The sequence below is a fragment of the Podarcis filfolensis genome (genome assembly GCF_964270895.1).
Source record: "Podarcis filfolensis genome assembly, chromosome: 10".
In the NCBI taxonomy this organism is placed as follows: Eukaryota; Metazoa; Chordata; class Lepidosauria; order Squamata; family Lacertidae; genus Podarcis; species Podarcis filfolensis.
In genome coordinates, this window is record NC_139612.1 from 43,501,167 (window position 1) to 43,516,478 (window position 15,312).

General features: G+C 41.0%; 1 protein-coding gene across 1 annotated transcript; it reads left to right on the forward strand.

Annotated features, from left to right (window-relative positions):
• The first annotated feature begins 1,124 nt into the window (after positions 1–1,124).
• On the forward strand, positions 1,125–15,070 carry LOC310743517 (uncharacterized protein). The gene is made up of 4 exons (XM_083573870.1): positions 1,125–1,164; positions 2,367–2,412; positions 8,516–8,641; positions 14,528–15,070. Exons 1-4 carry the CDS (start codon positions 1,159–1,161, stop codon positions 14,860–14,862), a joined length of 513 nt encoding a protein of 170 aa, XP_083429996.1. The 5' UTR covers positions 1,125–1,158; the 3' UTR covers positions 14,863–15,070.
• Positions 15,071–15,312: the final 242 nt, after the last annotated feature.

The following is a 15,312-nucleotide window of genomic DNA, read 5'->3' on the forward strand; positions in this document are numbered from 1 at the left end:
TCTGTATAGACACAGACTGCTCCTTCTCCTTTTCATTCCTCTCACTGCTCACTAATTCGGAGAGGCCAGAGGAAGAGGCGACAACAAACTGCAAGAAGGAAGAGCAGCCAGGCCATGGGGTCCGAGAGGTCAACAGTGGGGGCCCTGCCAGGATCGTGGCCTTGGCAGCTGCCTGATGATGCCAACCTTTGATGCCTACCCTTTATGATGCAATGAGAGAACATAGTGAAGGAGGGGAACAACGAGGAATGAATAAGCCTAACAAGAAAGCTGCACAAGACATTTCTAATTCAGAAACTGCAGTTACATTGATACATAAAAGTACACCCTAAGTCCTCCTCCTCTGATTGAACAGCAAAGTTTTCATAAAAGAAATGTGAAAGGGAGGTTAGGGACACGCTGTATGCACACACACATACACCCCCTCACATAAATGCATCTCTTGAATCCCAGTCTTGCATGGAACCTTTGACACAGCCGGGAATGAAGAACATCATTGCATGGGGGTGGGGGGGTGATGACATTATTGGTTATGGAGGTGCAGAAGAGGAAACTGGACATTTATGGTGCTTTGCAAGGCCCCTCTCCCCCCCCCCTCTCCCCACATAGCTGAAGAGAAGAAAATAACCCTAGCAACTATACAACCAAGGCAAGTACTGCTAAATGGCTCATTGGTTACTATGGCAACCGACTCGCTCCGCTCCAGCTGCTTATCCCACGGTCCCTCTGTCACCCTATTTTTAGCTTGAAACGAAAGAATTGGACTTTTTAAAAAGATGCACGCAATCTTACTTTTTAACAGACAAATTAAGGCTCATTGGTAAGGCCATTGCTGGGATGCTTGAGATCCAGAACAAAGCACGTATTTTGGCTTTGCCTCGTGATGCCTCAGTTGGAACAAGCGAGCCGCTAGTCCTCCAAGTGGTGAGAGTGGAGAGTTTGAGTTGTGCTTTCTGGCCATTAAAAGAAACAGTTTCTCGGAGATCTATGAAAGGTAGAATTGAGAAAACTTGGTGGCCGTTGTCGTTTCTGTTTTTCAGCTGTCTAAGCTGATGCTTTCACACTTAAAGCATCAGAACCCAATAAAAGTTATCTCTGCCTTCAGAAAAAGGACACAATGCAGTCCGCCTGATCACTTCAGAAACTTCCCACTTCAGAATGCAGGTAGGGAAACACATGACTGAATGATCTAGCACGGGAATAAAACTCTTTGCTTGCAGAAAGCTAACTCACTAGGGAGGAAGCTAAGCTATAGCCTTCTCCCTGACTAGCTAACTTTTCAGTAGCAGGGAGTTTTCCACCATGGGTCTCACACTTACTTTCTAAAGTGGTACAGTCCTAAGAGGGCTGTTGTACACGATTCAGTGAATGGAGACAACAGCTTACTAAGTGATAAATTAGTTCCTATTTGGCGCACCAGTCGTCTGTACAATCCTGCCAAGTTCTGCCAATTTTATTAATCTCCTGATCAGATTTCTGATCATTAATGTCTTTTATTCTCTTGGATCCAAATGATAACAGTACTCTAAAAATGAATTTGCAGATCACTGCCAGGATTACTAACTTCTGAACAAATTAAGGAACATGTGTCTTTAATGACTACATGGCAAGATGTTCCGCGTGTGCAGTTTTGCTCCATCCTACTGCTTCACTGATAGAAATGACACATGGCAAACTTCTCCTTTGGATGTCCCTCTCAAAAATACAGTCATGCTCTTCAGGTTCCATCTTAATATCAGCTGGAACTGATTCCACACAAACAATCTATTTCTTCTTGTAGGTTTTCTCAGAGTTGTGCGGTCTTGGTTTGGGGGTGGAGGTCATGTGGAATGTGTGGTTTTCCCTTGGGAATCTTGTGCTTGCTCACTGCTGGCCTTTTCAGGACCCACCCTGTTCCTTTGACTGCAATCTGCTTTAACTGTTTTTAATTCTGAATTTTAGATGGTTATAACTCAACCTGGGACCTGCTGGTGAAGCGCAGGTGATAAATTTATCACAGCAAGAGATGTTCATACGTAAGGCTTAGATGAACTTTTGGACTTCTTTTTCACTATTTGTGTCATGTTGATGTTAATATAGGAAAAAAGAAAAACTGAATCTATATAAAAACCACAAAGTCTTGCGACACCTTAAAAACTAACTCATTATGGCATAAGTTTTCAAAGACTATGTTGGCTACAGGAAAGTTTTAAACTAAGGTATCAAAAGACTCTTGGTTCTTTTTGTTGCAAGAGATTAACACAACTACTAACCCTCTGGAAAAAAAATTTTCATTTGCAGCCAAGATGTGTTTTACATTTGTGTTACAGACTGATTCAGCCTTGCATATGAAAATGCTCTATGATTAGCATGACCTTTTTTCACAGGTAGTTGACAAGCTGCAGAGTGGATACAAGGCCCTGATTCAACTTGGTAATTCTGCTTTGGTTTGAGCCTTAATTTTTATGTCAGTGGTGGGGATTATAGTAGTGTAATTAAGGGCCAATTCACACAACCAATGTGGCATGGTGAGCATATGGGCCAAATTGATTCAGGATATTTGTTTAATATAATTTATGCTTTTTATGTGTTAAACTTTTAATTTTTTCTTCATCAAATAGAGATATTGAACACAGTTGTACCTTGGAAGTCGAATGGAATCCGTTGCGGAAGTCTATTCAAATTCCAAAACATTCGGAAACCAAAGCAGGGCTTCTGATTGGCTGCAGGAAGCTCCTGTAGCCAATCGGAAGCCACAGAAGCCCCGTCGGATGTTTGGCTTCCAAAAATAGTTCGCAAACCAGAACAGTAACTTCTGGGTTTACAGCATTCAGGAGCCAAAACGTTCAAAAACTAAGCTGTTCGAAAAACCAAGGTATGACTGTAATGGTGAACTGTCACTTTATTGTTTCATGGTACTCATTTCACTGCCCTTGGGGATGCCAGATTCCAGTTTCCCAAATCTAAGTGGCTTAATTTGCATATTGCACATATTATTTGCTAATTATATCAATTCTGTGGTGTGTTGGGAAAGGGTTGAGCAACCCCTCTCCTGCTGAATTCTCCCTCAAAATGATTTCTTACAAAGTTACTTGACAAGAATGAAGCAGATCGTTGGGTCTTCATGGATATTTTCACATGCAACATATAGCTGAGTCATCATACTTTTTTTTTTAAGGACAATTTTATATTGTCCTAAGGCAATATAAGGCCCAATCCTGTCCTGAGAGTAAGCCCCACTGAATATAGTAAACCAGGCATGGCCAAACTTGGCCCTCTACCTGTTTTTGGGACTACAATTCCCATCATCCCTGACCACTGGTCCTGTTAGCTAGGAATGATGGGAGTTGTAGTCCCAAAACATCTGGAGGGGCAAGTTTGGCCATGCCTGTAGTAAACCTTACTTTTAGTAGGATTGTGCTGTTAGTCTATTTAAAATAATTAATCATCACCTGTGAAAGCTATGGTATCCTCCAGAATCTGTCCTTCCTTTTCTTAGGCGTGGAAATTCATTGCTGAATGCCTCTCTGTAGTTTAGTGGTCTTTTCTTTTGCTTCAGAAAAATATATTGGTCAGTCTTAACACCTTTAAATGACATTTTTAACTCTGATACCACCATTTAAAATCATTGAGTTCAGTCTTTGTCCAGAGCTGATATAGTCAGCCTCATGAGGAATCTGTACCTATAGTTCCAAAAAATGCAAATATAATATTTCAAATTTGAATTTTTGTGATAGGAGTAGCGTTGTCTCTCTCATGACCAATTATGAATAGTTTTCATTCACCTGTTTCTTTTACTCTTAACCAAAGAAGCTCACAGTTCAAGAATGGAAAGCCTGAATTATTAAACAGTTACACAGATCAATAACCTTTTTCATGCCAACAACTGAAAACAACATGAAACAAAGTAAGTTCTTCAGGTCTGGCACAAAGATATTCTTACTATTGGTGAAGATAGGCAATACATTTATAGAGCCAGTAATGTTTCATATAAGACACACTTAAACAGTTGTCAGCATAAGAGTATCTGCTATACACACCAGTCTTTACTCTAGCACTTTAGTCTTGCATGTTTGCATGCATTTGTATAATGTCGGAAGGCATTTCAATGTACCTGAAGGATCCTAGTTTGTACTCCCCAAGTTCTGGTGCTGGCCTTTCTTATGTATATTCTGTTTGTGTTTCATAAGGGAAGTCCCCTACTCTCAGCAGACAAGTGACTACAGTGGTACCTCGGGTTACATACGCTTCAAGTTACATACGCTTCAGGATACACACTCCGCTAACCCAGAAATAGTGCTTCAGGTTAAGAACTTTGCTTCAGGATAAGAACAGAAATCGGGCTCTGGCGGCGCAGCGGCAGCAGAAGGCCCCATTAGCTAAAGTAGTGCTTCAGGTTAAGAACAGTTTCAGGTTAAGAACGGACCTCCAGAACGAATTAAGTACTTAACCCGAGGTACCACTGTACTTCCTTTTCTGGCGGGGTTCATAGAATGCCCCAACCATGTTCTGCCATTAATTCCGATTGAACAGATTAGATATTCTACAGATGACGGCAACAAGCGCAGGAATTAGCGACAGACCAAATACTGCATTTCCCTTCCATCCTCCTGGTTAGACTCACAACTTGGCTTGGAATGAACTAAGTTGGTACCTGAGTTTCTAGGAGAGATATTGGCTCAGGATTAGGTTTCAAAAATTGAACTTACCCCCCACTCCAAATTATGGAAATGGTTCATTTTATTCCAAACCTTGTTATAACCCACATTGGACTCCATCATGCACCCAGTGATGTCATCTGAAGTATGACAAGGCCAACCCCTCTCCTAGTAACATTGGTGAGCCTCTGAGCCCCTCCTCGTCCCAACCACCACAAGCCTTTGTCCCACCTCTATCTCACCCACAGCCCTCCAAGCACCCTCTTCTGTTCCATCTCACCTGACTTCTAGCTCTGGTGGCAACTAGAAAAAGAAGCATGGAGTGCCTCATTTGACCCGAGGCCTGAGATTCCCCACCTCTGGCTTAACATTAAAGGCAAGCCAGCTCAATATTAAGGACTTTAAGGTCTTTTATTTCCACCAGTACATTCTTATAGGTTTGGGGATGTTATGTACTGAGTTGAATAGGATCCAAAATGCAGCAGTCTGATTGGTCCTAGAACAATAGGATTCAGAATGCAGCAGTTTGATTGGTCCTAGAACAATGCAGCAGTATGATTGGTCTGCAGGAGTCACCCAATCTGGCTCCAGATGGAAGTGAATCCACAACCTGATTGGCCTACAGGAGAATTCCGGAATAAGCCAATCACGTGCAGCCCATTGTGTAAATAATGTATATAAAGCAGATACTTTGAGGGGACTTCCATTCCTCCTCACCACTGTGAGCTGAATAAAGAGCATGAAATCCAATCTCGACTCTGAGTATATTTCAGGGGGACACCTCCTCAAACCATAGAAATTAATAAATGGTAGTATTTTGATTCTTTGGGATAGGAAGGGAGAAATACAAGCTGCAGAACTGTGCCAGACAAGCAATCTCTGTGCTGGCTTTTGCAAACCAGCTTGGCTGGGCTGATGAAGAGCAAATTCATTAACATGACAAAAGGTGTTGATGACCCATCTAAGAGGAATCCTTGGGCCTGGACAGACAGAGGTTGCCAGGGTGATGGGGTGTGAAAGAGGGGGGAAAGGAAAGGAGTGTCTTTAGCAAGACGTGCTGGGAACAGGAAAGGAGAGAGATCCATCTTGGGCAAGCTGGCTGAAGGCAGGCTGGAAGAGGTGCCTTCAACTCTAGTACTACACTGCTGTGGGGAACAAGCCCCTCTTGAGATGACCATGCTGTAAGACCAAATGCCCTCCATCCAAACTCAGGTGTAAATATGTGAATAAACCATATTTCTTAAAGCTACAACAGCCTCCGCCGCATTTTCAATTCTCCAAAGGAGCAGAGACCCTGGTTGGGGGCCAATACTCTGAAATCCTTGGAAGGGATTGGGATGGCCTGAAATGATACTTTCACATGTTTAATTCTCTGCCTTGCCAAGTTCTAATCAAACAAATTGTATTATGGCATTAACTTTCACGGACTAGAGTTCACTTCATCAGCCACAAAAAGTAACACATAACACATAAAGAAAAGCACCTCTTGGGTTTTGTCTTGGTTGCATCTTCCATCATGCAAACATACAACTGTTTCATTTGGTATTTTTTCTTATGCAGTTGGAAATGACTCACTGTACTTTTCTAGAGAAGCTATCATGCACACGGTATTTTTAAAGTCTCCATGGTGTTCTGCCTAAATGCAATGTGATTATTTCTACTGCTACCAGTTTTTTGCTGGTTTGAACATGCTAGCATCCGTTCAAACATAAGCAAATTGATATCTCTGACACACCCAATGCTCTCCATGTTAATTGCTATCTAAGTAATGGTCAAGGCCCTTTGCATAAATAGAGACAGGAATTCCCTAGTCTTCTAGTTTGGTTGCCAACTTGGTTTAAAATTTTCAGCAGTGTGCCTCACATTGCAGAGGCAATGACTCTCTGTTGTGGATATTTTCCTATTAAAGGAATAATGTCTTCTGAGTGATCTATCAGATACCATTTGCTATGGAGTTATTTCCCAGTCAGCAAGAGAGGGCACCATGGATGTTGTCTAAGGAAAAGCAAAGAAGAACTTACTAAATCAGCCAGTAGGTGCTTCCAATGGGAAAACAGTTTGGAGAACAAGTCTCAATCTCCTGTACAAATGGTCAAAGAAGGGCTCTGTTGGTACTTTCAGGCACCTAGCAGGAGAGCCTCTCAGAACCCTCATGAACTGGGACTTTGGTGATTTGGGGAATCATTGATTCTCCACTTCCTGTTATATTTCTCACACAGCATATTTTGATATATCTCTCTAAGCAACATCTGTGAGTGAAGTTACTAGGCTATTCTGCATTATTTTTGCTTGACTACTTCTCTGCCACCTCATATTACAGACTGCCTCTGGTTTGAGCCTCTGACCTGCCCTAAAGATCTTGCAGTAGCTTGTCTCTTTTGTCAGGTATCTAGATGAAGAGAAGAGGACAAGCAACAGTGTTCTGTCCAAGTTTCCAGCAATGGTTGTGTATACAGTTATGCTGGGATTTGACTGCATATCTCCCTACTCTACATTTTTTCCCATGGTAAGATCACACTTAGGACAATGTATGAAGTGGTACAGGGGTAGGAAACCTTTTCTGGCCAGTGGGCTGGATCCTCAGCTTCCCCATGGACCATTCTGAAAGACGGGGCCACCCATCAATCAATCACCTGACATCATTATGGCAACTTCAAAGGGCCTTACTGCAAAGGGGCTCACCTGCTTTGTCCTATTGCAAGCATGGTTTGAATTCAAACCACACTTGCAAGTGGGCATTTTCCCAGATAGGGGACTCCCTGGCACAGCTGAACTGAGGAGCTCTCTGTCAGCACTGATCAGTGACTGGCCCTGTCCGTGAGCCCCACTTATAAAGGAACAATTGAGAGCTCCCTTTATACTCCTCATTGCACCTTTGTAGCCATGTCCTTACCGACCTCACATATGTCAAGTGTCAGAGCATGGACTGGGTGGGCGTGGCTTGCAAGACAAATTACAACCACATTAGGCCTAATTTGGCCTGTGAGCCAGAGGTTTTCCATGCCTGAAGTTGCTACTGAAATGTTGATTAGCCATGGGCTTTTAGTACACACTGCCAAACCTATTAATGCTGTCTCCTTAATGACATGATTACGATAGTAAAAATATTTCTGGCTGCTGCATCTAAATCTTTGAATCCTATACTGTTTTTAACATCTATTGCCCTTCTTTCTATTGCACAACAGTAAGAATGACAGATCAACTTTTTAAAAATGAAAACTTTTTTTAAAAAAAGTTAACAGCAGAAAAAAAGAGGGGGGGACCAAAAAAGCAACACTACACACACTAAAACAGCTTATAAATAGAAAATAATTATTACAGCATGAATAAACAACACTGTGGTTAGATTTGTAAATTGTGCTTACTCATTCAATACTTAATAAAGGGGGGGAATTATTTCCATCCAAAATCTATACAGTGTTTTATCTCTTGTCAATGTAAAATTGGTTAATTTGGCTGTAATTATTATCTCACAAACCTTATGCTGCCATCCCTACTGTCTGGGGCTTGGATTTCCCCACACACACACCCCCAAAAATATCAAAATTTTATTTAACAAAAAGAATTATATTAATTTAATTTGCATCACTTATTCCTAATACATTTCCTTTATTAAAAAAAAATCAGAACTGGTGACTTTCAGAAGTCGGATGTGCATTCTCGTCAGGTTCTCCTTGTGCTATTTAAATGAGTATGAGCTATTTCACTTTTATATATTGCCCTTTTATTGGGTATTTTATTTTGCTAAGTTTATTTTTTTTTTCTATTTCCCATGCTACTTAACCACTGGGAGGTGTCATCCAGAGATTTAGTGTGTGATGATTGTCACCCGTATGTAGATAACACTCAGCTCTAATTTGCCATTCCATCTGAATCAGGAGAATCTATACAAGTGCTGGACCGGTGTCTGGAGGCAGTGATGGGTTGGATGAGGGCCAATAAACTGTTGAATCCTGATGAGGCAGAGGCATTCTGGCAGAGTAGTTCCCAGGTCCAAGAATTAGGTAAGTGACCTTTACTGGATGGGGTAGCAACCCTCTTGAACTCCCACGTGGTGGAGATTCGGCTGCCACCCACATTACCATATTTTAGGTGACAGCTGAAAATATATTACCGGTAATTCCCTCATGCCTTTGGCACATAGCTGTCAGGAAGTTTGATATCACTCTTTGCTCTACTGATTTTTGTTGCTGGTTCTGGTTTCAATCATTGTCCGCCTTGATTTTATCAGTAGTCATACGTAGGTAGGCACCCTGTGCTCCTGATGGCATGGGTTAGAAATCCAAATATCCTAAACTAATGCATAGCATTTTCTGCAGCTTTATTGCTAGCTAACCTTTGCCCACATTGATTCACTCACAGGAGTCGTGGCAATTTGTGGTCCACTTTTCTCTCGCATCTTCTTTATGAACAAATTTGAAGCAGGACCACCCTTGCTATTAGAAGCGGTAAAGTCCACCACCTGAGGCAACAGAAAGAAGCAAATGGACAGTTGTCAGATTTTAACCACAGGCATGGGGGAAGCCATTTCGCTTTCCTGCCACCTCCAGCAACAGTGTGTCTTGGGCGAGCTCTGTGTTGGAAGTGGAAACTTCCAAAGCACTAATAAGACATCATTATCATTTTAGTTGTGTTGTCACTTTCCCTGGAACAGAACAAGTCACCTGAGAGATCCTCCACTCGGTTCTCTAACATCTTTTGAGAGAAATTTTCTAAAGCCCTGGAACTAAAGCCCAACATTATCATTGTTATTCTTCCGTGAAATGGAGTTTTAGCAGATAACTAATAAAGCCAAAATAGAGCTTCCGCTCATTGAACCAGTCTTAAATTACCAAAGCTACCAAAGAAAGAACAGTTGTCATGCATGAAAAATGCATATGGATTATTTTTCAGTGCACCCTGTATCAAAGAAGACCATTTTTCTACCGTTATGAGCGCCCATCAACCACTCCGACCCCAACCCCCAGTAAGCATATGGTCTGCTTTCCAATTTCAAAATATGTTCTTTCAAGATCGGTCGAAACTGTGGCCCAACAGCTCCACTTAGTGGCTACTAGCATTCATGACACCAAACATTCAAAAGCAAAATATCTGGAAAAAATATGGGGTGCCCTTAAATTTGTATAGACTTGCACGCAAAACTTTTAAAATAAGTATTTTTCTTTTCTACAGAATTGCTCTATGTGTGTTGTGGTGTGTGTGTGTGTGTGTGTGTGTGTGTGTGTGTGTTTTCAATCTGCCAGTAATGATGATAACCAGATGAGGTAGTACTTTCTCCGGGAGAAGACAGAAGAGAGTTCATTGATGGCTTCATATGGAACTCTAACATCAGAAGTTTGCCCAAAAAATGTTTGGGGAAGAAATTACCTATTTGGGGGGGGGACTGAGTGGGGGGGGAACCCCACATCCGCTATGAGCACTTGGCTTCAGAAGCAATGAACTCTGGGATTGGTTGTCCCTGTCATTGCCATGGGAACCAGAGAATGATAGTTGGGCCTTCGATACAGGAAAAAGAGAGTAGTTGGGAAGATGGGCCGGTTTGGATTGACTGTAAGGATGTGTGCTAAATCATCTCAATAACTGAGCATAAAGGAAGGGGAACATAGGAGAAATAGGAATGAAAATTTGAGAAGAGGGAAGAGAAACATACTCTTGGTATACTGTGCTATGTGTATATGTGATTCTCTTCAGTCAAATTTTGCATATTCCTGCTTTACCTATATGTTCACCAGAATTCTGTGGTATGCCACACAAATGCACAAACCGTACATTTCTGCACCATATCTGAATACTAAGCCATGATCGTGGCTTATGTGATAGAGGCAAATCGGTGAATACAGACTGATTCACACAATAATTGTTTACATAACTGATATGACATAAACTTATTGGTTTCACTGCTTTGAGGTGGTTTTCTGATGATGTATACATGCTCTTATGTCGTGCTTCAAGCAAATCTGGAGAATTTTATAATAACACGCAATAGTAAAATGTGAACTAGAGACACCAGATACATTTTCTAGGATAAAGGAGCCAGTTGGGCTTTATTAGCTGTCTTCTAAAACTCCATTTCATGGGTGACTAACAATGAAAATGGTGGGGTATTCAGTGGTAATTGATGGTGGATATACGATGCTATCTTCTTATCACAGGTGGCATGTGGACACTTTTAATTATGGAGATGTTTTCTCATGCCCCAGCACTGCAGCTTTAACTACATTTTCTAGCTACTGTAGCTATAGGCATTTCTGACAGGAGTCACGGTGCTATCAACCAACCGTCTTTGACTGTTAACATGCATACACGAGGCAAAGTTGTATGCTTATTCCTCAATCCTGACAGAAATCTGAAGGATACAGTATCCCAAGCAATGTTCCTGTCTCTTCTTCAAGAATGAAGGACAAGGGAAGATGGTGCTTCACAAATATTGCTGGAGCAACCAGTAGGCAGCAAGTGTACAAAGCAGGGGAAATGAATTTATATCAAGATATAGCAAAGATTAGAAACAAATGCCTTGCTTGGTCGTACTCAATTCAATTTTTATGTCTGCAGTCAGATGTTGGGTTGTCTTTCTAAACTCATGGATCATTTGGAGTTGTGGGATTCATACATGCAAGCTCCTGGGAGTCTTTGCAGGGTCTCCGTTGTAGCCTGACATGCAGCCAGTAAGCTGGGAGACTCCGGAGAGAGGCGAGGCCGTCAAATCTCAGCTTCTGATGCCATAGAGAATCATAGCCAGAGTCAAATAGTGCCAAGGTCATACCCAGCCCCCAGAGAGCCTGTCCAAACAGGGCAGGGAGTAAGGGCAGGGAGCTGGGAGTGGCTCAAGGCTGCAGGTAGTTAGAAAGAAAGTACAGGCTGAGAAGTTTTGGCCCCAAGCAAGGCCAAGTAGACTGTTGCTGAAACCAAAGCCAGAAGAGTCACCAGTGGTCAAGCAGAAATGCCATGGGTGGGGATAATTGGAAGGGACAACAAGCTCTCCACCAATGAGCCCCCTCCTGGGAATGAGGATGCCATTTTGAAACCCTTTAGTGCTGATAAATTTCTGAAATGAGGGACATCTATTGTGCTTTATGGAAGCATGAAGTGTAGAAGCAGAAGACGTCTATTGTTTTCTAAATGGCTGTCCTAAACTGAAATATACTTGGAGCAACTCAGTACATAACATAAACTAAGCAATGCCCCTTTATAATTACAAGCATTCCCTTAAAAGAGGCAACTGGCATCAACTTTACTCTGATCAATAGGGACTAGACAGTCCAATTTCAATAGCTAGAGCAAAAAGATTCCACACCCTTTTTATGAAGTGCTCAAGCTTGGATTGCAACATTTAAATCTTATCACATCAAGTGATTCTTGTGAGATTGATGATTTTTTAAAAGTTGATAACCTTGGCTTTTTTTCTTTTTCTTTTTTGTTTCCTTTTTTGGTTTTTATAAAGTTTGATGCTTCTCCATTGTCTTTTGTTTTTTTTTTTTTTATAATATATTTATTGAAGTTTTCAAATAAAGCATATATTAGATAAGCACCACTTATCATTGTCCATTTAACATCTCTCAATTGTTACATGGGACTCCCCCACACCTCCCGCATACACTTACATCATTATTAAATTAATTTCAAACAAATTATCATTTAACTCATCTTAATTAATAATCTTAATTTGGTTTGACATATAATTCAGCCTTAAATCTAATTTAATGGTAGACAATTGTCTGCACTGGCATCCAATTCAGCACTCAGCCAAATTACAATATTTTTGTAAATAAATCTTAAATTTCCTCCAGTCTTCTTCCATCCTTTCTTCTCCCTGGTCTCGAATTCTGCCGGTCATCTCGGCTAATTGCATATAGTCCATCAGTTGCATCTGCCATTCTTCCACAGTGGGTAGCTCCTGAGTTTTCCAATTCTTGGCAATTAATATTCTTGCTGCTGTTGTTGCGTACAAAAAGAATGTTCTGTCCTTTTTTAACACACTCTGGCCGACAATACCCAGGAGAAAGGCCTCTGATTTCTTAGTAAAGGTGTATTTAAACACCTTTTTTAATTCATTATATATCTTCTCCCAAAAGGCCTTCACTCTAGGGCAGGTCCACCAGAGGTGAAAAAATGTTCCTTCATTTTCCTTACATTTCCAACATTTGCTATCAGACGAATGGTATATTTTAGCCAGTTTAACAGGGGTCATGTACCATCTATACATCATTTTCATCACATTTTCCTTCAACGCATTACATGCAGTGAAGTTCAGCCCAGAGGTCCACAACCTTTCCCAATCTTCAAACATAATATTATACCCAATATCCTGCGCCCATTTTATCATTGTTGATTTTACCATTTCGTCATGTGTGTTCCATTTCAGCAGCAAGTTATACATTCTTGAAAGTACCTTAGTCTTAGGTTCTAACAGTTCAGTTTCTAACTTTGACTTTTCCACTTGGAATCCTAGCTTTTTGTCATTTTTAAACACTTCTTTAATCTGAGCATAGTGTAACCAGTCTCGCACTTTGTCTCTCATCTTTTCTAAACTCTGCAATTTCCAGTTGTCACCATCCTTTTCTATTATCTCCCAATATTTTGGCCAGTTGGCCTCCATATTGGCTCTTTTCCGAGCCTTAGCCTCCAGGGGTGACAGCCACCTCGGAGTTTTATTCTCCAGTAAGTCTTTATATTTTGTCCAGACATTAAAAACTGATTTTCTGACAATATGGTTCTTGAAGGCCTTATTTATCTTAGCTTTATCATACCATAAATATGCATGCCATCCAAACGCATTATTAAAACCTTCCAAATCCAAGACATCCGTATCTTCAAGAAGTAACCAATCTTTTAACCAGCAGAAAGCTGCAGCTTCATAATACAACTTTAAATCTGGCAGGGCAAAGCCCCCTCTTTCTTTCGCATCTGTTAATATTTTAAATTTGATTCTGGGCTTTTTGCCCTGCCAGACAAATTTAGAAATATCTTTCTGCCACTTCCGGAAGCACTCTGTCTTGTCTACAATCTGCAGTGTCTGAAACAAAAATAACATTTTTGGCAATACATTCATCTTGATGGCAGCTATTCGGCCTAACAAAGAAAGTTTTAGTCTTGACCAACTATCCAAGTCTCTCTTAATCTCTAACCAACATTTTTCATAATTATCTTTAAATAAACTCAGATTTTTTGCTGTTATGTTTACCCCTAGGTATTTAACTTTTTTAACCACATTTAGTTCTGTCTCTTTCTGAAGCTGTTCCAACTCAATATCTGTCACGTTTTTCCCCAAAACTTTAGTTTTTTGCTTATTTAACTTAAATCCTGCCACTCGACCAAAGTTTTGAATCAGTTGTAGTACTCTTTTCAAACTAGACTCCGGCTCCTGTAATGTCAGAACTAGGTCATCTGCAAAAGCTTTAAGTTTATATTGTTTCGCTCCGACCTGAATCCCTTCCACCAACCGGTCCCCCCTAATCATATTCAGGAGCACTTCCAGAACCGATCTCCATTGTCTTTTGAGATAGACGGATGCCAAACAATGCTTCCAGTTGCAGAGTTACACTGAATGGAGTATTTCCTGGAAAGTCTGGAACCAGAAATATGTGTTAATCTTGAAATCATCATACTATTTCAGCTCTCCTTGCTTCTTTCTTTTTAAAGTACTAGCCAATGACCCAAAAGCTAGGGAGTAGAAATTACTGAAGTTATTATTGCTTTTACTATGTACGGTATCCTCTATAAAGATAGATACACTTGTCTCTGTCCTGCTTTTAAACAGTTGTGTGGACAACTATACTTCTTCAGAGAACAACAATACAATCTTGTCTCTCTATAAAATGCAACTGGGAAATAGACTGACTGTATTATAGAAACTTGGAAAAAGCAATCACACATCTGTTATGTGTTCTCAGGTCTGGGAAGGTGTACAGATGGCCAGTTGTGGCCAAGGTTGCAGTCCCCTGGAAGGAGCAAGTCCAAAGTTTTGGGGCTGCTTGTGGATCCAGCATTCTTACTGGAGGTTCAGGGGGCCTTGGTGGCTAGGAGTGTCCATTGCCAGCTTCAGCTGCTTCACCCTTTACAGTCCTTTTTGAGCAGACACAACGTGGTCACAATGCTCCAGAAACTTTCACAATGTGCTCTACAGGACGCTGTCCAGGAAGAGGACTTAGAATCTTCAACTAGTCCAAAATACAGATTTCTGGCTGGGGTTCCATTTAGAACTCACATAGCTCCTGTTCTAAACTGATGCGCAGGTTGCCATTTTGTTTCTGTGCCCAATTCAAAGTGCCCACATTTGTGTTTAAAGCCCTAAATTACTCATGCCCCAAATATCTGAAAGACTGCCTCTTGTTTATTTGTTTTTATAACATCACACAATAAAATATTATGGACGTTTGCAATGTTAAAACATACGCATTGTTCCATACAGAGCCTTTTGGGTGTTAAGATCCGCAGAGGGGGACTTCCTGGCTGTTTCACTGCCTCCAGAAGTTTGGGGAATGGCAGCCCACGAGTGCATATTCTCTGTGGCAGCCCCATGGTTGTCAAATCCCCTCCCCAAAGAGGTACACCTGGCACCTTCATTGTGTAGCTTTCATCGTATACTGAAGATGCATCCCTTTACCCACCATATTCTTCTGATGCTAACCTTTCGAACCGATTTTAGTACAGTACTGTATTTTTATATTGTTGTAAT

Excerpts from the sequence above, each read along its gene's own strand:
- LOC310743517 (XM_083573870.1), top strand. Across the intron at positions 2,413-8,515 it reads CAAGGCCCTGATTCAACTTG|GAGAATCTATACAAGTGCTG; the intron begins GTAATTCTGCTT and ends CATCTGAATCAG. Across the intron at positions 8,642-14,527 it reads TTCCCAGGTCCAAGAATTAG|GTCTGGGAAGGTGTACAGAT; the intron begins GTAAGTGACCTT and ends ATGTGTTCTCAG.